The 26,869-nt window shown below is 34.3% G+C and overlaps 2 protein-coding genes across 11 annotated transcripts; one reads left to right on the top strand and one right to left on the bottom strand.

Annotated features, from left to right (window-relative positions):
- Window positions 1-6,547: 6,547 nt before the first annotated feature.
- LOC129310404 (O-fucosyltransferase 29-like) lies at window positions 6,548-12,387 on the top strand. The gene is made up of 9 exons (XM_054952236.1): window positions 6,548-7,343; window positions 7,596-7,686; window positions 8,149-8,225; window positions 8,400-8,488; window positions 8,587-8,776; window positions 8,912-9,093; window positions 9,495-9,597; window positions 9,806-10,134; window positions 11,698-12,387. The coding sequence occupies exons 1-9, from the start codon at window positions 7,077-7,079 to the stop codon at window positions 12,044-12,046; spliced, it is 1,677 nt and encodes a 558-aa protein (XP_054808211.1). The 5' UTR covers window positions 6,548-7,076; the 3' UTR covers window positions 12,047-12,387.
- A 1,089-nt stretch (window positions 12,388-13,476) lies between these two features.
- Window positions 13,477-25,705, bottom strand: LOC129311623 (uncharacterized). Of its 10 annotated transcripts, none has more exons than XM_054953991.1 (17): window positions 25,483-25,704; window positions 25,313-25,380; window positions 22,277-24,096; window positions 21,721-22,179; window positions 20,082-20,455; window positions 19,426-19,901; window positions 19,032-19,084; window positions 18,823-18,930; window positions 17,136-18,749; window positions 16,948-17,039; window positions 16,654-16,765; window positions 16,017-16,197; window positions 15,864-15,925; window positions 15,666-15,778; window positions 14,726-15,577; window positions 14,405-14,501; window positions 13,477-14,306 (listed from the first exon to the last, which is right to left on the bottom strand). In XM_054953991.1, the coding sequence occupies exons 3-17, from the start codon at window positions 24,084-24,086 to the stop codon at window positions 14,290-14,292; spliced, it is 6,420 nt and encodes a 2,139-aa protein (XP_054809966.1). In that variant the 5' UTR covers window positions 24,087-24,096; window positions 25,313-25,380; window positions 25,483-25,704; the 3' UTR covers window positions 13,477-14,289. The 10 variants fall into 10 exon arrangements, with proteins under 10 accessions (XP_054809966.1, XP_054809964.1, XP_054809967.1 ...); XM_054953989.1 differs by having other exon boundaries at window positions 25,286-25,380; XM_054953992.1 differs by having other exon boundaries at window positions 25,313-25,383.
- Between the last annotated feature and the right edge of the window lie 1,164 nt (window positions 25,706-26,869).

The raw sequence follows: 26,869 nt of genomic DNA on the forward strand, positions 1-26,869 counted from the left end.
ATTAGAATTTATTTTGTCTTTATGTAGTAGGGTATAGTCTTAAATTTTACTCTGCATTGCTTTATTTTTTCTTTTTTGTTTTAACATTCAGCACATGATTTAATACTATTAGTTACATTTCAGATAATTTAATATTATTAATTCTACATCATCTCTTTGAACATATTTAAAAATAAAAAGACTAATGTTACAGACAAGTAAAAATATAGGGACCTGAAACAACAAAAACAAAGTATAGTACAGTGATTAATAACAAAACAAGATAAAATTGTAGAAACCAATGATCATGTTTTTTCTTTAACATTTTACATAAACTTTATGGATAATAAGATTCATTTTAGAACATCTACAATTTAAAAAATTATTATGCAAAGTATTCCTCCCAACTTGCAATATTGTGAATTTGTGATCATAGGGTCGCATTTAATTTTAGGTTACGCTCGTACATTTGCCTTTTTTTTTTTTTGGGGCACAAACCATATATTTGCCTTGAAAATGTTTTTAATAGGATTGTTTATTTAGATAGAGTTCTTTTGATCCTATTTATAGGATAACAAGAGAATATTAATTTTTGTTTTATTTATATGACAACTTACTATATTTATTTTTACTTTTTTGCCTTATTAAATACTGAAATTTTTTTAAAAAATAATTTTTTTGTCCTAATTAGAGGTAGAGATGAAAACTTATTAAATTTTTAAAGCATAATGAGATTTAAAGTTTTCATTAGTTCTTATAAAAAATGCTAAAAGTGACTTATAAATAAAATTAAATAAAATAATATTAAAAAATATAATTAATACCTGAATCAAATGCCTTATATTAAGGATAAAAAATTCTTCTAAAAAATGTCCTATGATAAGGGAGGAGGGAGTAATGTTCAATGATAACCAAATGCAATGTTAAAAAAGAATTTGGATTGAATGATTGTAGATACCAAATGTCTATACTATTTAAATCAATAAAATTTATATTAATAGTTAAAATAAACTCATATATTCATCAATTTTAAATGAAATATGAATTTAAAATTTTATTAATATAAATTTTAACAATTTAAATGTTAGAAATATTAAATGTTTCTATTAAATATAATTATTGAATTCAAATCGTTCAAAAGGTTCCAAGCCTATCTGCTGCATTAGCTGTGTAGCCTCTTTTTACTCTGCATATAAATTTATGAGCTGGTAAGTGGTGGAATTCAGTGAAGCTTTAATACTCTATAGTCTCTACCACACCACTCATCGTACGCCACTGGCATCTTATTAAACGCCGCCCATAATCCCATGTGACCAAAACCGGTGACTTTCACTGGAGTCAATAATTTGAGTCAAGCCTGACGGGCCAATCCGAATCCGCCCGAATAATTTAGGCCCGAACCTAAAAAAATAATATTTTTTTATTATTCAGGCCCATTCAGGCCGCCCGAATAGGCTCGAGAAAATTCAGGCCAAGCCCGATCCCGATCGGGCTTGGCCCGAATACCCGAATAGAAAAAAAATAATTTTTTAAAAAAATATATAATATAATAAATATTAATTATTTTTCAAGTTTTATATCATTTTATTTTAAAATACCATATATTTGAGTGTATTAATATAGTTATTTTAAAAAAAATAAAAATATTTATATTTTTCCATTTTTATTATTTTTAATCAAATAAAATATCTCAAAATAATAATTAAAATATATTTTAATATTAATTTTTATATTTTAAGAATTAATTTTTTAAAAAAAAATTGAGTCATATAAACCATTTTCTTGTCCAAAAAATTATATTTTATATTTTTTATAAAATAAAATAATTAATTTTAAATTAAAAATAATTTTAAAAATAAAATTTGGACATGTATGAATTTTTGGCTCTACTACTAAACAAACATAATAAATAAAATAATATTTTTAGATAATTATTTAATTATTATCCATGCCAGCCTTAGTTAAAAATTAAGAATGAACTAAAGTAAATACTTTTTATATATAGGACTTAAACAATATAAAAGATTTAAAAAAAATTCAAAAAAATAGTATTTTACCCATAATTAAATAATTTTATTTTATATAATATAATGACAACTATTTTTTTCATATTCTTAAAAATAAAAAGTACAGTTTATCCAATAGTTATTAAAAACTTTAAACTAATCAGGATAATAATTTTAAATTAATGGTTTAACCGTAGTTAAATTGAGATTAATTTGATCATAATTAAAATAATATGATTCAATTAAAATATATAAATATTTTTATATAACTATGATAAGAGCAATATTTAAATAAATATGACATTAATTTACAAGTAAAGGAAACATTCATGAATAAATTACACATAATGCAACAAAACAGTAACACTACTTAAATACTTAACTACAAAGTTAATAAGTTATTATTTTTTATTCATGTCAAGTTAAAATAATATGTTATGCTTAATAAAATTATTTAAAAATTAAAATTGATTAAAAATAAAAAAAATATTTTTAAAAAAGTTTCGAGTATTCGGGCCGGCCCGAATAAGCCCGAAGCCCGAAGGCGTTAGGGCCGGGTTTGGCTATATGGGCTTTTTAGAAAGAGTAGGATTCTTTAAGTCCGACCCGAATAAGTCTGACCCAAATTGAGTCTGGCCCGAATAAGCTCGACCCGCCCGAATTACCGGCTCTAACTTTCACTAAATTAAAAACACGTCTGGTGTGTGTCAAAACTCAAAATGCATGTAAAATGAAGGGCCATAGTTGTAATTACTCTCTCTATATTTATATATAAGATATTTTTAACTGAATCATATAAATTAATAAAAGTTTATTATCTAATTAAAAAGTACAATAACATTTTAATTTTTTCCCTAATTAATGTAAATAAAAAATATATTTTTAAAAAAATAAATTAATAAGAGTACTTTTTCTTCTCTCTTCAATTTAACAAAGGTATAGTAATTCATTTATCAAAAAATATGTTAACAACTTTTTATATTTAGAGACAAAAAAATTTTAAAAAACTTTTTATATATAATGACGGAGGAAGTAAGTTTAACCAATGAAGTTGGAAAGAATTAGGATTCTTTTTCTTTAATTTTTTTTAAAAAGATGTTGATTTTCTAAAGCACAACAGGATATAAGTGGATTAAAAAAGACTTTTTATGACCACAACTCAAAATAAAACAAGACTAGTTCAAGTAGCCAGAAATTTAAAAAATTCATGTACAACATAAGGATGGATCATTACAAACTATAGTGTCCCAACTATAATGATCTATATGCCTTATGTATTGGCAACAAAGCCATCTACATGTAATCTTACTCTTTTTTTTATTAATAATAATAACTGCAAATAAAAATCATACAAGAAAATGAAAATCAACAGATAAAGGGTTACAATTATCTAAACTTTTTTCACTATTGCTTTAAATTGTTTTTGAATTCTTCCAACCAATGAGTTTTGAAGAGATTTAATGGATGATCTAAATCAGTTTTAAGCATTAAAATATCATAATCTAAATTTCTTCAATCAAAGATACTGTTAATAATTTTCGAATTGTTGAAAGTAAGAGTAATATAGAAGTCATTTTGATGAAGTAGATTGAAAGGTAAAACCTACAAATCTCTCTCTCCCTCCCCTCTCTCTCTCTCCAACAAAGTATTTATACATAGATAGTGTGTGTGTTGGAACAATTATGGGCAAAATATAAAAGATAATATATACTCCTCCCGTTTAAAAATGTAAGGTATTTTTTGAGAAGTTAAATATTAAAAAATATAAAATATTTTTAATCTTTTAAAGTGTAATCATTACCTTTTCTTTTCAAAAATGCACTTATTGATAATGACTTTATATTTATTATAAGGTGTTTACTAGAGGTAAGTATAAAAATATAAAATTAGTTTAAAAATATGTAACTACTTTATTAGAAGGTGAGATTCGATTACAAATGTCTTATATTTTTAAATAGAGGGAGTATTTTATAAGATATAAAGTTGTTTTCTAAGAATGAATACATATGTACATATATATATATATATATATTGATCTTTCTTTTATTTTATCTTAATTATAAACATCTTCTTTCTATTTTAAAATTTAAATCGAGCATGAACATTCCTTAAAATCAATATAAAGTTAGTAAATACAAATTTTTTTTATTTTTAAAATTTTATTTTTATTCATCAAATCGTTAGTTGATCGGTGAGTCATATATGCTGAACCCAAAAAATTCCTTTTAAAATATAAATATTATCTGCAAATCATTTAAGTCACAAAAAAATAAATGAATATGTTTTTCATTTTTTATTCAAGTTTTAAATTTTTTAGTTATGCAAATTTATTTACTAAGTAGTTTTTTTTAAAAAAATTAAATACATGTGTTGGCTAAAATAATATTTCAAACGTGTATGTAGAAAAAAAATTAATAAAATAGATAATAAAAGATACAGTAATTAATATAATTTATATTTAATTTTTTATATTTTATAATTTTAATATAATATTTTAAAAGTATTTATTAAATATTATCATACTTAATTATTTAAAGTTTCTTAAATGGGACAGAGTGAGAGTGATGTAGTAGATTAGAAATATAAGAACAAAATAATAATTTTAAATTTTTCAACATAATTATAAATGAAAAATTAAGTATTTTATAGGCAAGATGACAGATAGATCTCTCTGAAATAGAGAAATGATAATTTGATATCATGAAATATGATAATAATAGTGAGGTCCTAAATGATTTCTTTGATATTAAATTTTTGTGTGAAATTAATTTAGTACCTCTTTGTGATTTAGAAAGTGTTGATTTTTTAAATTTTTGTATTTATTAATGAATTCAAACTTACAAATATTTATATTAAACTTATGAATTATATAAAATTAATTACACTTTGCTAGATGAAGAAAAATTGCTAATAAAAAGTTGTAATTTTTAAAATTATTTTAGTTATTGGTGTAACCAAACTTGTGAATACTTATATCAAACTTGTAAACTATATACAATTAGTTATAAATAAGTATTAAAATAATTTCACACAAAAATTTAATCTCAAAAAAATCTTTTGAGATATCACTTGCATTATTACATTTTGTGGAATTAACTTATCATTTTTCTATTTCAATAGGGTTTATCTATTATTCTCCCTCTTTTATAAGCTTTAATGAAATATTTAAACTATGGTAAACATTTTATTAAAGTATAATATATTTTTTGACCAACAATGATTGAAAACATGGGTTATGTCTTTGTAATTTTAGAAAAATAGAATAGAGTTCAACGTATTTTCCTTTTTCAAGTATATGTGCTTAGCTTTACTTATTGCATACATTATGGCCTAAATCTTGATTTACTTCTTACTTATATTTAATTAAAGCTACAGTAAACGTTTGGAAAGGAGCGGAGGGGTAACTTTGGCTTTGTTCTCGGATAGTATAGTATAGTATAGAACAAAATAAATTTTATTTATTATCTAAAGAAAATAATCAAAATATTCATATTTGTCCTTTTAAAAAAACAAGAACTCATATTTTCTTTACTCTGGAAATATTTTTTACACACCATACATCACAATACATTTAGTACAATCTATTAGTCCCTTCATTTAAAAATATAAGATATTTTTTGAGGAGTTGAATGTTAAAAAATGTAAGACATTTTTAATCTTTTGAGATGTAATTATTGTCTTTTTTTTAAAAGTATCTTTATTAATAATGACTTTATATTTATTGTAGAGTATTCAATAAGCATAAAGATGAAAAGATAGAGTTAATTTGAAAGTAGGTAATTACTTTATTGAAAAGTACGATTCAATTAAAAATGTCTTATATTTTTAAACGGAAGGAGTATACACTTTATATTTTATATTGAATATATAAAAAATATTATATTAATTTGAATTTAAAAAATATTAATGAAGACATTGATTATAAAAAAAAAAGTGTTCCTCCATCCTATTATAAGGTGCTTACAATTATTTTACTAGAATGAAGGAATGGCTGTGAACTCATTAATATGTTTCAAAATGCTAAAAAAAAAAAAGAATCAATTTTACTTTCATTAAAAATAAAAAAAGGAAAAGATACATGAAAATGATAAGTTATAAAATTAAAATAAAATAATAATAAATAATTCTTAATATACCTCAATTCTAAAAGATACCACAGACACACAACAATATTACCTTCGATTTTATTCACAAGACATGTTTTAAAAGATTTATTTAATTTTATTTATAAATCATGGTATAACTTTTTAGATAATATTTAAAAAATATTTTTAAAATTATCCTTTACGAAAAAAATATGACATTATTTTTTATATTTATTATGTAAAGATATATTTAAAATTTTACATACTTTTATTCTTTTAATTTTTTCATATTAATATTAATGAGGTTGCTAAAAATAATTTATAAAAAAAACTAGAAAAGTAATATGTGAGATTTTTTTTTTAAGAGAAATGAAAAATAATTTTCTCCATCACAATTCCAAGTTCCGATATTTTTTGACGGTGTCAGCCTCGTTAGTTGCCTAGTGTCTCTTTTAACCGGGTGAAAGGAAAGCATCTTCTCTTGCCCGTCCCATCCTTACAATATGCGTAATTCTGTTCTTTGCTTTGCGTAATTCAATGCCAAGATCGCGAAATTATCTCATAAATGTCAGATTTCTGTGTAATATATTATTTCCTTAATTCTCCTGCTTTCCCACTCAGACTTCAATCAGATTATGCCGCAAGTTGAACTTATGGAAACAACGGTATAAAAGGCATTCATATATTTCTCTGTTGCACAGTTTTCTCTCTCTGTAAAGCACCCGCATCCATGGTCGCTAACTCCAAAGACTTGACACTCTACAGTGATTAATATATTCTTCACAAAAACCCTAAATTAGGGTTCCCCACGAAATCTGGGACCTTGCAGCCTTTTTTCCCAACCTTTCACGTTCACATTACTTGCATTTACGGTTTTCTCGTCTCTCTACCGAGCTTCTTCTTCTTCACTGCCTGCAGTGTCTCAGTTTTCTCGCAGCTCCGAAGCAATGGGCTTTTGGGGATGAAAGGTGCGATGGCGATTTGGGGGTTGTCGTTTTGACCCCAAATGGGCGTGGCCAAGGCCTGGAGGTTTAGCTTGTTATCGACGAACCTGGCTCTGTTACAGCACCCGAATATTAATAAGCATGTGTGTTGGAGATCGATGACGACGGCGCCGACGTCATTGCAGCAGAGGAAGCCGACCTCGTGGTCGGTGGTGTGCGGCTTCATGCTATTCGCGTTGGGCTTGATTTCGCTTTTAACGGGTCATATGGCCTCTGATCTTGAATGGTACTCTCAACGATTGGTCCAGCGCACTTTCTATTACAGACAGGTAATCATTGTTTGTCTGCATATGCGTGAATTCCAGCGCATGCGTCCGCGTCACGCAATTGAATGGGTAATGTTGGGTTGCTGGCGTTTGAAATTGGAAACTAGTTGCCTGCATTATTGCTTTGATTGTAGTACCAATATGGTTTCAAATGTATATTTTCAACTACACAAACAGAGATTAACGTTGTGATTTTGTTTGTGTCTTCATCTACAACCATATCAACTAAAAGTAAATTGATGTAAATCTTTGTAGCATGGGGAGTATCGTGCGCCAGTTGATATTTGGAAATCACAATATTCTAGATACTACTATGGGTGCAGTGAAAGAGGACGTCATTTTGCTCGTAAGTTAATTTAGCACCTCTTTCTGTTCCTTATTTGAAGTCTACAAGGTGACCACAGTGACCGGGATGCATTTCCTTGCATGAATTGCCATTCAGTTTTTGTCTGGACCAAAATTGAAGTCATTATCTGGGCCAATGCCATTTACCTCTCAATTTCTTTATCATCCTTTTCCCCTCCACTTTCCTTATCATAACCATTCATCAAATCCATGACTAAAACAGATTCATGTAATGTAGAAATATCAATGGTTATGACTGGGAAGTGGAGAGAAAAGAATAATGAAGAAATGGAAAGGTTCCGCGTCGTGCCATTTTATGGCATTATTTCAGAGCTCCTAACTTTTGTAACAGTTGACTTACTGGTCTTACTGGTCATCTTAGGAGACTTTTTCCGGGGGGGGGGTTATGTTACCTCACAACAAAGGACTCCTTTTGTCTTATTTGGTTTACTGGATGATGCAGCTGCTGTGCATGAGCGATCCTCAAATGGCTACTTGCTTATTGCAACCAGTGGAGGACTGAACCAACAAAGAACTGGGGTAAGTAGGACATAAGTTTTATGATATCCTAGTGACCATTCCTCTAAAGAGTGCCACCAATAAACTGCTGGTCACTGGTTTAATTATCATATTCACCTTTAGTAAGTACTTTTTAATAATTTTAACCCCATGTCATTAAATACTTTCTTATGAGGAAATGACCATCATGTTCAGATAACAGATGCTGTAGTTGTTGCACGAATTCTTAATGCTACTCTAGTTGTACCTGAGTTGGATCACCAATCTTACTGGAAAGATGAGAGGTACATATCTGGTTTCATCAACCTTTTGTTATTTTAGTTTAGAGTTGGCAAGAAAAGTTTACTGTTCTTTTATTCAAGAGACTTTTGTCTGAACGCAGTGACTTCATCAACATTTTCGATGTTGCGTGGTTTATTTCTTTTCTTGCAAAAGATGTTCCTATTGTTAAAAGAGTTCCTGATAAGATCATGCGGTCAATGGAAAAGCCACCATATACAATGCGTGTCCCAAGGAAATCAGAGCCAGAATATTATCTTGATCAAGTTTTGCCAATCCTCTTAAGGAGACGGGTAAGGCTGCTATCAATATAGGGATGGCCTTAAGTTTAAAATTTCTGAATTATTCCACTTTCAGTTTTGTATATGTTTGTCATGATCAATTAGTGAACTTTGCACTTGGTAACAAACAATTGGGATATTTTGCAGGTTGTGCAATTGACAAAATTTGATTATAGACTTGCAAATAACCTTGATGATGAACTACAAAAACTCCGTTGCCGTGTTAATTATCACGCCCTAAGGTTTACAAAACCTATACAAGAACTTGGTCAGAGACTGGTTATGAGGATGCAAAAGATGACAGATCGATTTATTGCAGTTCATCTAAGGTTTGTTTAAAGAACCTGATGGATAAAGTTCAAAATTTAAATTCCATCTAAAGTAAAATGGTGCAGATTTCTCATACAAGCAACCTAAATTGCATATATCTTAATCCATGCCCTCTTTCCTTGTGATTTCTCTTTTCCAAGCACACTTCACAAATGTGGATTTTTATCTTGAAAGTCTTTCAGGTTGTCTTGTTATGGTTGCTTTCTCTTCTGCTCTCAGCAGCTTCTTCTATGTGGTTTTCTAGAATTTAATGTGGTGTATAATTCAATTGTTAAATTGGAGGTGTATGTTCACTTATGGTTCTTTTGTTTCGGGGGGGGGGGGCTTGGGAAGCATGGAAACTGCCATTGTCTAAAATGTTTGGATTCTCATAACATCATTTACAATTAATTTATTACAGGTTTGAACCAGATATGCTAGCATTTTCAGGTTGTTATTTCGGTGGGGGGGAAAAAGAGAGACGTGAACTTGGTGAAATCAGAAAACGGTGGACAACATTGCCTGTAAGACTGCAATCCTGTTATTTCTAATGCTATTTTTTCTCATTTGTCTTAACATCAGGATGATTTAACTTGTGTTACATGTGTTGCAAACCTACATTATTGAATATGCTTTGGTTACAATTTTTTTTTTTTTTTTTGCCTTAATGTAACCTACTTATTTCTGTGCTGATATAAGATGGATGGGAAATTTACTTGTATGATACTGTAGGACTTGAGCCCTGATGGAGAGCGTAAGCGAGGAAAATGTCCGCTTACTCCTCATGAAGTTGGTTTGATGCTGCGGGCACTTGGCTTTGCAAATGACACATACCTGTATGTTGCATCAGGAGAAATATATGGTGGGGATGAGACTATGCGCCCTCTTAGAGAACTTTTCCCTAACATGTATACTAAGGAGATGCTTGCTAATGAGGAGCTGAAACCTTTCCTTCCATTCTCTTCCCGTCTTGCTGCCATTGACTACATTGTTTGTGATGACAGTGATGTGTTTGTCACAAACAATAATGGTAATATGGCCAAGATACTTGCTGGTCGAAGGTAAGAGGCACATTTACTTTAACCTAATGATGTTGTGGGGTGTAACCTTTTCAGTACATTATGCCAACCTTAGTTGTGTTTTTCCTACTTGGGTGAGAAATTAGCTTTCTGTTTCTATATATATATATATATATAGTATACCAATCATAATGGTTAAGTTGCTCCTTATCATAGAATAGCTAGAGTCACGTTGTGATTATTCTTTTTTGAATTATGGCTATTTATTGTTATACTTGTGCGCAAAATATGAGGAGGGATTAACTCTGTAAGTTTGCTTAGATTTAGGATTGTTATTTACAATTTCTTTATTTGCCTTCCATCTAGTAGAAAAGTAAGGAGTAGAAAGGAGAAAGATAGCAATAGGTTTCACGTTGCAGAAACTTAATGTGCATGTCAAACATGACTGAGAAATCAAGTATGAAATTTCTTGTGTGACCTGTTTTAGTTTTTCGGAAAGTGCTCAAACGAATTATTGTCGTTTGGTCGTGAAGATTTTAGGATATAAATTGGGATAAATAATGATCTGGGCTCATAACACTCTTCAAATACCAGGGGTCCTCGATTGATTGTTTTACTACTGTTTAAGATGTTAGCTCTCTTGATTGGTACAATGTTGAAAAGTAGTTCCTAGATTAGGTGGCACAACCAAGTATTTAGCGCCTCTTGAAATTCATCCAGTGATAGAGCATAGATTGATAAGTTCCTTCTACAATTGAGTGACCCGAATGGGACTTTTCGAAGTTTCTTCTTTTGGGGTCTCAGCCTCCTTGACCAGCAATGCCATTGTTCTGCTGGAGAGTTATTCTGACATTTAGACACCATTGCTTCATCGAGAATGGCAAAACGATCTGTAAAGCTGAATCTCAATGCTATGAACATATGGCATGGTCCAGGAAGCAACTATAGCATTACTGTTTGTATGCTGGATTTAGATACTAATGTTAATCTCAGTCAATTTTGTTTTCCCTTGGAGTCAGCACTTAATGATAGTTCAAATTTTAATTTTTCAATTAAAGATTATCACTGTGATGTTTCGTCATTGATGTCACTTCATCTTTCCTTCATTTAAGTTTGTTTTGTTCATGCTCCTTTGGTCTTATTTATAACATCCACCCATTAGTCTTTAATACAAGGCCCTTTACAAAATTTAATGAAACATTTATGACTCAATTCTAAAAATTCCCTTATTTCTTTCATTCTTAGCATGAATAATAGTTTTAACTTGATTAAGGGTAGTTTTGGGAAGTTGTAATAATTGTAGACATTTAAATAATTCTAACTCAATTCCTTAATCTTAGGAAAGTAGTTAATAAGGCCTTATAAAAAGGACCTGAGGGAGTATTTATGTATTTCAAGAGATTGAAGCATGTTTTGGCAGCGGTCATTCATTTATATACAGAAAACTATAGACACATGTAGCTTGTCTGCTTGTGGTAATAAATTATCTGATTTTTAATTGCTACGTCCTGTTTTTCCATTTTCTATTTTTGGCTTGGATGAAACCTGTTAATGGCTTGAAGAGAACCTTGACATCACCGATAAATTTCATTCTGCATGTTACAGGAGGTACATGGGTCACAAAAGAACCATTAGACCAAATGCAAAGAAGCTCAGTGCGCTGTTTTTGGCGAGAGATAAGATGGATTGGGATACCTTCTCCAGAAAAGTCAAGATATCTCAGAGAGGATTCATGGGAGAGCCGGATGAGGTGAGACCGGGACGAGGAGAATTCCATGAATATCCAAGCTCTTGCATCTGTGAAAAGCCACTTGTAGATGAAGTAAGCAAGCATGGCTATAAAAATATTGCTATAAACCTTACAACAAACGCTGAATCCATAATGAATGGAGGGAGCAAGATTCAAGAGAGTCTTCAACCACGAAAAGGAAGCAGGAAAACAGCAAGCAGATGAAAAGGAAGTGATTTGTGACTGAGGAGAATATTGGGAGAAATAAACTTGTTGATGGCATCACTTGTTGACGATAATGTCTCCATTTTTCCCAGTTATCAGTCAAGTCGATGCTAATTCAACTTTGTCACAGCAACCAATCAAACAAAAAGGTGTGCAGACATAATCCAGTAAGTTGGTAGGTGTCTTAATTTATATATCGATGTATAGGATGAAGTACCGTAATGCGCTGCAAGTGTTAATAGATATTCTTGTTGTAGATCTATACCTTTGCTCTACGACAGGTTGATGTGTCTGACCAAAACCAAAAAAAAAAAAAAGAATTTTCTCCCATTTCCTTCTGACATTCTTGTCTTCCATGACCTATAGGGGGGTAAGGAGGGAAAGTAGAACTGCCCAACTTATTTTGATTTGCTTCTACTTTGTTAAAAAAGAAAAAAGAAAAATAGTATTGCTTCCTGGGAAGTTTGAAGCCCAACTTCACTATCCAAGTGTTTTATATCAATTTCTGAAAATATCTATTATGGTCAATCCTTCTAAACCTAAAACAAGGATATTTACGCTATTGACATTAAAAACTAATACGAGTAAATTAAAGAAGATATGCATATACTTTCTAATCTTACGAAGTATGAGTAATTATCAGATGATCCTCAAACTGAATAGAAAGAATCCGTAAAATCATAAAATTCATGTTTATCTAAAATAAAGAATCAAGAAAGACTGGTCACTTTTGACATGTGTTTAGAGAAATTACCAGATGCGTTCGCATTTAGATTTTATTTTTAATCTACTTTATAATTTTTTTTTGTATAGTTTTTTCTGTAGCCTTGTATTCAAAAATGATAATGAAGTTCTGAAATGCTACTGTGAAACCTTTCCTTTTTTTTCTTATTTAATAAAATCCTAACAACATTCTTCAGAAAAACTTTTCGAAAGGTAGAAAAAAATTATATTTCAAAATGAGTCCACGTTGATGCAAGGTCTAGGATAATGACCAGAAGAGACATAATATCAGGACTAGGCCAATAGTAAAATCATTTGAAGTCTTTTAGTGCAGATTTGAAGATTGGAGCCTTTTTCTACTACTTATATTTATGTCTCACTTTTGTCTCTAGCACTATTCTTTCGAATATTGAGAAATGTATATACTACTAATTATGGGAAAAACATTATCACCCCTAAGTTAAAAACCATTACACTATTACAATCAGATATTGTTGAGCATTAGCTATTGCAATATTAACAAGCTTACGTACTCAAACTTGCGCATTTCTTCCGATTAATAAGTAGATTATTCAAGCATCATTCATTCTATAACTATTACTATTAATGTTAATATTGTGAACTTTTAAATTTAAAATCCACACGCTAATTTGCCTTGACTAAAACACATTAAGTACATATACTTCATTAATTAAATATTTTCCCTCTTACAAACCATAGAAGCAATTTCTATTATTGATACGCTGGGAAACATTTTCACCTAAAATTGCCTTCATCCTGTCAAGGGCATACAAGTGAGAATTTAGTTCAAAATTACTCACAAATCACAAGATGAATATACAAGTGAGACGATCGGTCAGCCGCAAACCAAATTCATGAGAAGGCCGATCGCGCGCACACTTTCCCGTAAGAGGAGAAATTGACCCTTTCTTTAACTCGTGGAAAACGAAGACGACCTAAGAAATTAGGGGTCAGCCCCACAAAGTACAATCTTGTATACTGTGTCTCTCCTCCTGTAATGATGTCTTGTGCGTATCACTCAAATGAGATGTACCAGATCCAGGGCTTAACAAACAGTGCTGAAAAACCCAAGCAAAGCAGGCAGGGTATTAAAGTGAGGGAAAATTAAAAGGAGGAAACAAGTTGATATCCAGGCAAGGGAGAGAAAAAAACAAGAAAAAGAAAAAGGGGGGGGGGGGAGCATCACGTTGTAATTTGATCATCAACAAACATCTACAAACCGGACTACACGGAGAAAGTCCATATACAGCCTACAAGTGCCTTGGACTTGGAACTGGGGAGATCGAATGAAATTGTAAACAAAACTAGAAATCGATATGAACATCTAGTCCACTACCCACTAGTCTGCCTAAAGCCGAAATGGCAAGAATTTGCATTCCTAGGTTCCCTATTATAAATATACACATCTATGCTGGGCTTGGGTGTATCTGTCTTCTTCATATTAATTGTTGGTCTTCTAACTGAGCTGCGTCATTGCAGGTTTGCAACAGCGTTGTTGTTCAGCCTTGATTATTCCCTGTTCACAGTCGGTCAGTCAGTCAGTCATGATATACAGCAGATTCAACGAGACAAAAGTACTGCCCATCACTGGAAAAGGAAATTCTCGTTTCTCACCCCTAGAAGCATTACGATTCTGGCTTTTGTGACCCTTGTCATGTGAAACAGAAGGAATCTTCGAGATGATTAAAGAACTCTGTAACCCCTCCAATAGCTGCCACCCCAAAGCCAAATCACATCAGGCACAGAAGATAAAGATAACAAGAAGAAGCCTTGTTCCATTAGGTGGATAAAGACATAAATACATCAAATACAGGTACTTAAATTTTTTGAGCAGTGCAAAGTAAAAAAAAAAAATGCTCATTTTCATACTTCCAAGAACAATTATACATGAAAGCCAATTTGTTAAATGGAAAGAGATATATGTTGAATACTTACTCTTGAAGTTGGTTGGATCCTACGATTGGATCTACGGATCTCAGAGATTTCGGTTGTTGGTTTTTCCTCCTCTATCTTACCCAACTTCCCACCAGCAGGGGCAAGTTTTCCTTTACTTGCTCTTGATGCAGTTGTCCTGTGAGAGGAAGGAGGATCAGATGAGGTTGCCAACGGAGGATACAAGATTGGTCCCTGTCCCTCAGCTGTTCCATCAGTTGCAGAGTAGGATGCCATCTCCACACGGTTTCCCCTCTCAGATGCATCATTATCATGGCTTGCAGAGTCCTTGATCTTTTCTGCATGATCTGTCAGATCATTGGAAGGAGAAAAGGCATTCGCTGCAGGACTGTCTTTCGGCAGGTTTGGTTTAACCTGAACACTAGGCTTTCCAGACTTGACAATTTTAGACTTTGAATTGGCTCCTCGTTTCTCCTTTGTATCATTCTTGGTACTATTTTTCCATCCTCGAAAAGCTGGACCCTGAGGCATCAAGAAATTTGCAAGTTTAACTGAATCATTTCCATCATTAACCTTGTCACTCCTATCCGCAACATAATGTTTGCTAACTTCCATAAATTTCCTTTTCTTCCCAGGTTTAGGAACACCAAAAATCACTCTTGATCCTTCTTTCTGAAGACCAGTTCTTGCAATTCTCTGTGTATCAGTTTTAGTTTCATTCCTGCTGTTCTTACCAATGTTAAACACTCTCTCTTTTTCTGCCAAATCAAGCAATCTCAATTCATTAGGATTTACTGGCTCCCCACCCTCAATGCTCTTTAACATCTTATCCTTCCCCTTCACCTCTTTCGTAGGACTACCCAACTTAGGTCGTTTTTCACGTGGTGTATCACCCTGCAAGAAAAATCTAAAAGCTCAGCACAGGCAAGCATTAATTATTCATTAATGATCAATTTCCTATTGGAAAAAGTAAGCAAGACACCTCATGAGTGGACTTGACATTCGCTCCTGAGCTAGAATATTCAATCCATTTCCCATCCTTCCAAAAAAGGGATGATCTAACTTGCCAAGCTCTAACAGCTGTTTCTCCACGAGCTGCAGAGAATCAATTGGATTATCAATTTTCAAGCACATGGTGTGATTGGCATTAACATGAAACATTAGTTTTCAATCAAAATACCAGGAAAGTTGACAGTTATTTCATCTTTCTTGTTCTTCTCCTTTACAATTCCTTCCTGCCAACTGATAATAAAAAGTGCCAAATGTGAGGAGATAACACCAGCAAAACATATATCACTTGAAATGACTACTAAGACTGAACTGCAGATGGTACCTTTCTTGTATCCATACGTCAACTCTATCCCCAACAGACCAATCATAATCTCTTGTGGCTGATCTACGTCTCTTCCTCATTCCTTCATGAACTAAACCAGCTACAGGACGGGCAATACGTATTCTAGGTGGCTTGTCTCCTTCGCTTTCTAGTGGAATCCATTCCTTCAATGGCCCTGCCCCTAGGAAGCAGAAGTTTTCTCATTAACAATGAACAAACACATACTGTAACGACCAATTACTTGAGATCTTAATGAAAGCTGATTGGAAATAAGGAAACATCCTAATGTAGTAAACCTAGGAACAAATCATTAAAACTATGACAAGCATCTAATCAATAGCAAAGGTCAATTATATGGTTTAATGTAGAACATTTTACATTGGAAATTTCCCTCAAAAGAGTGCCGATGGTAATTTTCATCTTAAACACAAAAATCCCATGTCCATCAAAACATTCAAAATAGTCAAGATTTAATGAATAAGTCATGCGGTTTTGTGGTCAAGTAGTTAATAAGATATTTAACTATCTATATATATAATTTAGAACATATAGGAAGCCACACTATTCATAATTCATGAACAGTACAGCTTCCTCAGACAATCTAATTCTTATAGAAGCACAAGCATGTTTGACTAACCTCCATCAGCTACAAGCACAGAGTAGCAAACATAAGCTTTTCCATCCTTCAAGCTTAAAACATTGGCTGTGAACCATGCAGCTTGACATCCCTCCCTTCCATCTTTGAAAACCTGCAATATGATTACTTCAATGTAAAAAGACAACCCAACAGCAAAACTAAAATATTCTTAAATGGGAACAATACATACAAACCTATGACCTAATCATCAAATTTTCTATGAGTACAACCCATGGGCATTAATGGGACTACTTCAATTAAATAAAATAGATTATAAGAATTCCAAATAATAACCTCTACAAGTGAGCCCTCCTTGATGTTGTTCTCCAGCTTTTCAGATCCATTTGCAACAGGGAAAGATGTATCATGCATTTCAATCTGAGATCCTGAAACCAAATCAATGGGATTGACAGAGTCAGAAACAGTGCAACCCCTGGGTCCTATTGAAGTCCTTTCAACAGTGTCAATGGATTTAGAATTACCATCCATGGGTCTTGTTTGGTCCTCTGATCTCTCATTATACACCTTATGAAGAGGTGACTTCTCACTTGCAGCAATGTTCATCCCCATTCCATCGGATGAAATGTTTCTATTAAGTGTGTGAGAAATTGTGGCACTGTCTCCAACATTGTCAATGTTTACTGGAACTCTAATCTTGCCTTTTGATGATCCAACTTGCTGACAAGAATCATGTGGTGCTTCCCGGCAACCTTGTGGACCAGCTTCTACCAAGTCACTAATATGCAGAGGATCACCCATAGTTACAATCTTCCCCGCTTGTGATACAGCTTCGGCTGCCAGCTCAGCAGCCTTCACAATGGCATCCATATTTTCAGCTTGTTTTGCAGCAGCTGATGCAGCTTCCACTCTCCTTCTAGCAGCCTCCTTTGCAGCAATAATGATCGAGCTAGAGCTACTGGTTCCATTAGGACCCTTCAAAATAGATGCAGGGGTAGCTTTTCCCAGGTTTTTAATACCCTCAGAATGAGAAATTTCACTACTTTGGTAGGTGCCCTCATGACCAGATGAGGCCAATGCTTCTTCAGCCATGAGTTTTGCTTGCAAAGCAGCATTTGAGGCAACTTTGGCAGCTGCAGCTGCTGCCTTTGCAACAGCAGCTGCTGCAGCAACTGTAACCGCTGCAGAAGCTAGTTCTGCCTCAATAACCGATACCAATCCAGAATTTTTCTGCTTATCCAGCTGGGTCCATATCTCTAGGCTGTGATTCACAGCAGCTGCAGAAAGAGCAGCAGCTTCCTCTGCATGAACCCCAGCCTCCTTAACTTTAACAAGGGACTCATCTGACAGAAACCTCTTCTCAATACTACGATCACTTTTGAGGTGATCAGCATGAGATAGAGAGGACATAGACACAGTAGATTTTTCAAAGGTAGTTTTGGGTGCACTCCCAGCAATTGTTGCTAGAACAACAGTAGAGACATGAGAACTAACAACAGGATTCAGCTCTAGTTGAGATTGTGTTTGCAAAGCCTTCTGACCAAGATCCTCAGATACCATAACCTTCTTTCTTTTTTTAGGCTTTGGATCTGAAGAATGCTGAGCAGGTGACACTGTCACATTGCTGGTATCATGCAGAGGGGCAGTCCCAACAAAGATACTTTGTGGAGCTGCATTGGAAGATGGGAGACCTGGAGGGACACTTTTTATACAACTGGAAGGAGGCAAAGTAGATCCTTTGACTGAATTCAATTTAACTGAATCTGAAATAGGTAATGCAGAAAAGAGGGAACTGGTATCAGTAGCAGGAGCAGGAGATGCAATCCATGGTCCACGAACAGGTGCCTGGGATATCCAAGATGTGTTATGTCCAAGAATGTTCCTCAGAGGCGGAGTTTGATAAGGATGCAAAGAAGAAGGTACCCGTGGATAATCCAAGACAGATCCCCTTACAAGTGCACCAGGTTGCAGTGAATCAGATGGAGTCGGTAAATTCCAAAGGGGAGATGAAAGAGGTATTAAGGGGTTTACAACTGTTGGGGTAGCCTTGCTGCTGGATCGACCAAGAGGAGAAGAGATGCCTTTACTTTGATGTGAACCTTGCTTAGCCAATTCAGAGGCTCTAGGACCTGCAGATTCTGATTCTCAAGAGTTATATCCAATCAACTCAAAAAAGAAGGGGGGGGGCAGATTAAAAATTCCAAGATATACCAGATCGTGATTGTACAGGAGTTTCGGGGTTCATGAGAAGAGACTTTTGACCATGCTGCCTTTCTGCACACACACGCCAAGCATTCTCCCAAAGGCCTCTTCCACCATCTTAAGAGCACAATTTATAGCTTATAGTAAATCAACTGTTTCTGATGGAGAAATAAAAGAAGCAGATACGGAGGGAGCTCATGAAAAAGAAAGAAACTAACCTGGCCCTCCAAATGCTGATATCATGTAAGCCTCATCAGGTGCTGTGCCTTGACTGCAGCAAATTTCAATTGTGGAAATAATAGGCACAAGTTATTAACAAACTAGAAGTTCCAAAACATACATTAATTGGTAATATTAACAAGCTGCCTAACAATTTATTAGTTTTTCAGTAAAAGCATAGTGATGGAATAAGAATGGCATGAACTTTAGGTTCGGCATATCAGTCAAAAAGCAGAACAAATAATTCCAATTTTTCATTTACATACAGTATGTCAGATTTTGTCATAGCATAAGGAATGTTTAACAAATATTGATTATGAGCAGACATAGACAACTCATCAATGTAGCTTCATCACATTTAAATGGCATACAATGGCAAACATTTGAACTCACATTAAAGCTCCATAAACAAAGATCTGTGCACGCAATTGTATTTGCTGTAGATCTGTGAAAGGTTGTTGAAACAGCACAGAAGCAGAAGCAGAGGTGTTCAAATCTGGAAGACTAGATGTTGAAGCATTTAACAGAGCAAATGGCTTTGCACTGCCAGAATCTACGTGCCCATACTGCAGCATCTCATTGGATTGCATCAGCTGGAAGCCAGGGGGCGAGCTTAGCTTTACGTTATTTGATTTATCTGTTCTTTCAGGTTGTCTTGATGGAGGTGTTTCTTTCACATGACTTGTTTTTCTAGAAGGTGCCTTTCCAGCAGTTTTGTTAGGTGCTCGTCTAGTTTTACGCTGAGGTGTACTTTTGGAAACACTACGTGCTCTCTCTCCATCAGAAATTTGTGCACTTCCATGGGAATTATCTCCAGCAGTTTTGGTTTTTGAAGGATCTAACCCTGATGAAGGAGATACCTCCAAAAACTTCAAACCGGACAAGGAGGAAAAAAATTGGAGTCAGTCTACAAAATATGCCATGTATTCGCATTAATCCTCTAGAAGTCCTCATGAACATTATAAAGGAAATTCAATCAGAACACATAGGCTATAAATAGAATACAACAGGTTCTTTTCACATGGATAAAGAACTGAAAGAAGACTTACCTTAGACGCTTTGCTGGCTGTACTGGTAGGAACTGGTTGGCTATTCCCAACACCAATTGTACTCGAATCTGCAGCATCACTTTTGGACAAATTTGCCTCTGTATTTAGCTCAGAAGTCAAGCTTCCCTTATCTTTAGATGCGTTATTTCCCTTTTTATCATCAATCAATAGCATATTTGTTGCATCTTTGTTGATGAGCTCAGAAACAGGGGGATCCTGATTTCCATCCTTCTCAGTTTGAGAAGACCTTTCAACCGTAATAGATGGACTGCAAGTATTATTGGCAGGACAGCCCACAGTCTCGTGCAACTCAACATGAGAGTCAGACAAGGGAGCGGAAGACACAGAATCTTGATTTGAAAGTAACAAGTCTCCTGCAAAATAATACAATTAAAAGGTTTGATAACATTTGAATGAAAATTAAGAGAATAGGAACACATGATGCAGATCACAAAAATAAACCACTCAGCATCACAGATATTGATTATATCCAACAAAAATACCATATGATGGAAGACTTTATTTTTATGAACTGAATTCCAACTTCTCCTTCAACAGAGAAGAAAGCAAGCAGCAAATTCAATTACTGAGCTACAAGATGGAATGAAAAAGAAAATGAACAGAGAAACTCTGGACTTTTGAGAGAACCACCTCTCTCCCACCTTTTTCCTGAGAAAATACTTTAACATCTCAACAGCTACCAGCCCCACAAAAATATTCCATCCAAAAAAGAAGAAAAATTGCCCTACCTAACAAGGGTAGTTATCCATATAATTCTCTATTCCATCCCTCCTCTGCCACCTCCCCATATCTCTATGGGACTTGCTACTTTGCATACCATAACTCAGGGTCCATCAGTTCCCCAGCAGACCTCACGCCACCCTCATAATGAAAGGTAGACAAACGTGCTACGATAATTTCAACATCCTCCCAAATACTATCACAATCCAGCAGACCTCCCCATTTAATGAGGGCTTGTACTATCCAACAAATGAACTTTGATAAAATGAATTAACTTCCGTTCTTCTAAATCTTTGTTAGAGGCGCAGTGATAATCTACCAAATCCCAATATAAAACTAGATGATAATAAGATGTCCTACATTTACTTTAGAATTAGTTTGACATCTAATCAAAGAAACCAATTAGGGGGTCGTGTACCACTGTAAACAGATCAGCCAAGCATTCCACCAGAAAATAAAACCAATAATTCACCTTTTGTTCAGAAAAAAGTTTAATTGGCTCACATGCACTAATGAAAGGATAGGAGAAAGGTACATCTTTTGAAGTAAATTTCCAACAAGACACTTCAAAGAATCATGACATGCGATTCTTGACAGAAGACAGTCTTTATAAGCTCATGTTATTTTAAAACATGATGTATAATAAACTTAAAAAAAATAAAAATAAAGCAACATTCTAAAAAAACTCTAAGGCAAATCAGATTGCCATAAAAAAGAATTAACATGCAAGATTCTATTAAGAACACTAAAGAGGATAAAACTAAAGAATTTGAATATTTGACACTGCGAAGGATGCAAATAACTTTTCCCATGTTCTACAAGTAACACGTAACACATCAATAAATCAAAATGCAAGATATCAAAATGAAACTCAAAAGTAGAGAGACTATTAAATCACCTGATATTTTCGAGGAAGGGTTTACTTCTTGTTTTGTTGTCGGTTCGTTTAGAAATGGAGAGGCATCCATTTCTTTTGCACGCTCCTTACTGTGATTAATTGTTTTTTGAGGCTCACTAATATTTCCAGTGCAGCAAGTCTCTACAATCTTTGTACCATTGTCTACTGTCTCACATGAAAGTTGCCTAGAAATGTCACAAGATTGTTGTTCAGTTCCAGTAACAGGACAAGGAATGGTTCCCTGTTGAGAAGACAGAATAGAGGTATATATGCGGGTTTCCTCAGCAATTCTGGAAGCAGAGTCTTCCTTTTCATCAACAGAATTGGACCCAACAGGAGAAGTTTTCCTCTGGACATCATTTTGATCTGAGACTTTCTGGGAGGAAACATTGCAAGAAGCAGGTTGAACATCCACTGTCCCACATGATGCCAAAGAAACATCTAATAAATCTTTTGAAGCTGAAAGGTGATGCAGCAAAGACAGCTTTAAGCTAGATTCTATGGCATGAAAGACTAACCATCCTTTTCAAAATAATTATAAAATATAATAACATACCTGAATTATCAAGAGCTGTGACGTCAGCTGATACAAAGGAAGTTGATAACCCACCTTCCATGCTACCTGAACTAATAGTCGATGAACCAACTCCTTTATCAACAAGATGGACATTATCAGCATCACAATTCATTTGGCTAGAGTCAGAAGGAGCCCTTGTAAAATCCTGGCCTGCAACAGACATATCTTGATGATTTTTTTTTTCATCCAGTTTGTCAACTTCACTGTGCTCACATACTTGAGTTGATTCACCCAAAATGCTAGATTTTGTCGAAAACGCCATGCTGAAACGGGAAATGTCTTCCACCTTGCTGTCATCATGTTCATTAATTTCAGAAATGTTGCTTCCCTCCACAGTTAAAATAGGTGTCTCGACCTTACTTACTGAAACCTCCATATCCAGTTCGTGACCAGTACTCAGTGACTCCTTTTCCTTGGCAAAAGTGCTCTCACCACGTGCCTTCTTCACAGCAGAATCCACAGCCTGCTGGAGATTAGAAGAAATCCCACGATCGGAATTATTAATCCCAACAAAACCAGTATTTCCTTTAACTTCAACCTTTGGAGAGCTGTGTGCTGCTAGTGCAAACTGATCATCTTTGACTGCATCTTTAACTGCATTTCCGCCTGCACCGTCCACACATGGATTTCCATAAAGTATATCTTCACTACATCTTGCTGCCTTCTGCAAGTCAGAAACATTGCTAGGTACCATGCCTAAGGAGTCATCCACCTTAGTTAAGCAAGGATTGAGTCCCTTAACCATACTTTCACCACTCAAAGCTTCTTTAGATGCCAAACAAAGAGAATTATCATTATGTGCATCAGTCCCAACTGCATTTCCATCCAAAGGCTGTATGTCTACATTAGTATCTTTGTTAAATGTGTAAGATTCTGTATCTTGCCTATCAGTTTGAGCTGTCAAACAACCTTGCTGCTCACCACTAATACCAGCCACCTGATTTTGCACATTTTGAATGTCTAGCGAATCAGAAGTAGCACACATATTTTGCATGGGTGCTGCAGTAATATTAGTTTGTGGTTCCCCAGAAGCAGATGAATTGTCTAAAGTTTTGTCATTCAACGAGTCATCACCCATAGTTCCAGCTTCTTGTTGGTTTTCATTGTTACTTTTTGTATCAGTAAAATGAATCCCATCAGACTGAGGAAGATTAACATTTTTGCAAATATCACTTAGTTCCATATTGCCTGAACTCTCATCAAAAGATAATTCATTTTCATGGGCTTGGGAAACCCCAACCTTAGGTTGCTCTCTTGTTTCATTATTCTTCAATCCAGACCCGTCTTCATGAATGTTATGATATGGCTGTAAACTTGCAACATCTCCTCGGGATTCATTTTTATCATCAGCTTTCGGATTAGATTCCATTTGCTTAGCTAAGCAAGCCAGTTCATTACAGGCATCTGATTCCTGAATAACAGATTGTCTTGGAATGAATTCCTCCTGCCCAACAGATTTTAATAGCATTTCAACAGACTCTGAGGAGGCGGCCTCAGACCAGACATTGTTATGCCTTGATATAGAACAAGATTCAGCTGCAGTTGAACTAAACTCTATGCCACTACTCCCTCGAGGGAATGCGTCAATCCACTGGTTATCTTCGTTGTTTTCGATGCCAAGAAAAACTTCAGTTTCAACCAAATTATCAAATCTTAATTGTCCTGGAAGGCTCTCATCAAAATCAAATTTAGGTAGTGCATATGGCCTTAACACTGGAGGAAATTTGGCACTCCCTTCACCAGCTAAATGAAGATTCTGGCTTTGAAAATCATTGTCATCATAATCCATGGGTGTATCCCTGAAAAAAGAGAAATACACGAGAAAAAATGAGAAAGAAGGGGTCCTGGGAGATGGGAGATAAGCGTGAAAGGAGGACTTCCAGGTATCTCTCCTTTCCATTACAGTTGATATGGATATGGGATAGAGCTGTGGAACCACACTTCTTAACACTTGGTGTTTCAAGTAAGTACCAATTCCTGATATGCAGGGAAATTGAAAATCCCAGCTCATTTTTGAAAATCTTGGCCTCTCCTTCTTTCATTTGTCTTTTTCTTAATGGAGGATATCAGGGTCTACCTTACTGTATTTCTTCTTTCTTTGATTTGATAATGTTCCTTTCATTTTTTATCTTTTTCTTTAGAAGGAGAAAGCACACATGCATGCAGACAGATGCCCGAGAACAGAAGCTCATTGTCATTGAACCAATCACATCGAAGCATACATCCATCAACCACATGTCAACATGTAAATTATGCATACATGACACAGAAACCCACAGAAATGCAATAATTTAAATTAAAATTTGCACAACAAATAATCAGCCCACGAGTCAGGGCAACATGAAACTTCAACATATCCCAGCAGTAAAAAACTCGTAGGTTTTACCATTCAATCATTACCCCATATCTCAAAATGTCAAGACCACTTGCAAAAATGCACACCAAACAATGCTAAACGGAAAATATACTTAGGTGCCCCAAGAAACTACTATATTCCAAGCAAGATGGTGAATATAAATGATCCACAATGAAGACATTTTGGAAATAGACAAGGAATCCAGTGCCTAGGGCGTGGAGGGTGTCTAAAACGGAAGCGCAGGACAAAGAAACCATTATCTCAATAGTGAATCCAATAATAAAACAAGCAGTTTCGTGTTTACACGGCCAAATATAAAAAAATATAAATATGAATAAACTTCAACCAAGAATTAGTAGTCCCTTCCGCAGTGATAAAATTATACAGAACAATCTCCCAAGAGGATGAAGCAAGCATAATCCTTTAACAGACAACCTTAAAAAACCAATTAGACAGTGAAAAGGTAAGAAAAATTAAAAACTTTTGGGCGAATGCCATTTCAGATCAAAGGAAGCCCAAGCAACAATTTGAAATCAAAGCTCACCATTTCAAAGCAACGGAAGCAATATCTTTGCCCAAAAAACAGAATAAAAAGTACCCTGTATCTCATAAAAGTTGGACATGAACAGTACCAGAACAAGTAAGTCTAAAGACGCTACCTCCCTCCATCCGTCGAGGAAATCCAGCCCGTTTGATCTCAGCTATTCCCCAATTGTTCAGTCATCGACTACTTAAAAAACAATTCCTTGTCAGTAATTACAACCCTCTCTCCCCTCAACAAAGCACAAAGCCCAGTAAACAGACCCGAACAGAGTGAATTAAACCTCACCGAACACTTGCCGTTTGCTTCGAGGCCCAGCCGATCGAATTAGGGTTCCGACGTCGAAAGAGATAGAGAAGTCAGAGAAAGCAGAAACAACGGGATGGCACAAAGAGTGTGGGGTACTTTCTCAGCGGCCTTTTTTTTTTTTGGCCTAATTCCTTCTTCTTCCTTGGCTGAGGAAAAAGCACTCCAAGTTTTGTTTTTTTCCACCGAGAAAAAATGAACGTCTGGGAAGAAGATCGAAAATGAAAAAGTGCGTCGGTTCGAAGACACCGAGGATCGAACGGGGTATAAAGCTCGAGAAGTTTCAGAAATGACACGTGGGTAGTCCTGGTTCGCTGATGGAAAGCATCAAGTTTCAAGTATCAAAATCGTTGGGCGTGGAAAACTTTGTTGGGTTTCGCCGGTTATTGGTTAATTTGGGGGAGAGGGGCAAATTGGTAAAGTTAGTTTGGTGAGTGATCAGTTCGAGAATGGAAACTCGTTTTACATTTTTGCGTCTTTAAAATATTCCTAAATGAAGTCTTGTTTTAAGTTGGACACGTGGCGATATGGTTTGGTCGGGTCGAGCGAACTTATCTGAGCACGAAAAGTTATCCGTAAGTTAACTATGAATTTGGACCGTTAGATCATCTACACGGCACAGATTAGTCGCTTCATATATTCTAATCCAAGGAACAAATACCGCTTAAAAAGAAAAAGGCTGTACCGCTACCGCCGTACTATTGAAAGTCCAATGCATTTTTTTAAAAAGCGCGCAGACATGTACATTGCCTGTGAGTTAATAATTAAAAATTAAAAAATTGCTGGTCAACAAATTAAAAATTAAAAACTTGTGAGTATGTAAATGTACATATAAAAAGTACAAATAAATTTATAAAAAGATCCATGAAAATACAAAAATAAAAATATATATAATAATAATATCGAAAATTAAAAACACTTGTACTATTTATTAGGAACCGATTAAGTCGCTTGATAAACCGATATCCCATAAAATGAAAGTATTATTATCATTATTATTATTATTATTATTATTATTAAAATATGTATATGAACATTAAAAATAGTTTATAAGATGCCCTCAAGAAAGTATAAAAAATTGAAAAAATATAGGATGATATTTCTAAGTTAAAATAAGTTTTATTGTCTTCATTTTAAAAATAATTTGTACTGTTTTATAGTGGCTAAACTGTGCACAGGATGGGACTAGGACACTCATGTCTCATGTCCCATTTCAAAAAAGGTTAAGACTGAATTTTTATTTTATATCCTTTTCCAAAAATTATCCCATCACATTAACAATTGAGGTGAGATCGGGATGTCTAACCGTCCCAATAAATTGAACAATGTGAGAAAAATATTTGAATAATAACATTTATTAAACTTTTAA

Source organism: Prosopis cineraria, unplaced genomic scaffold (genome assembly GCF_029017545.1).
Source record: "Prosopis cineraria cultivar Desert tree isolate PC_DT_omini unplaced genomic scaffold, ASM2901754v1 PC5, whole genome shotgun sequence".
Taxonomy (NCBI): domain Eukaryota; kingdom Viridiplantae; phylum Streptophyta; class Magnoliopsida; order Fabales; family Fabaceae; genus Prosopis; species Prosopis cineraria.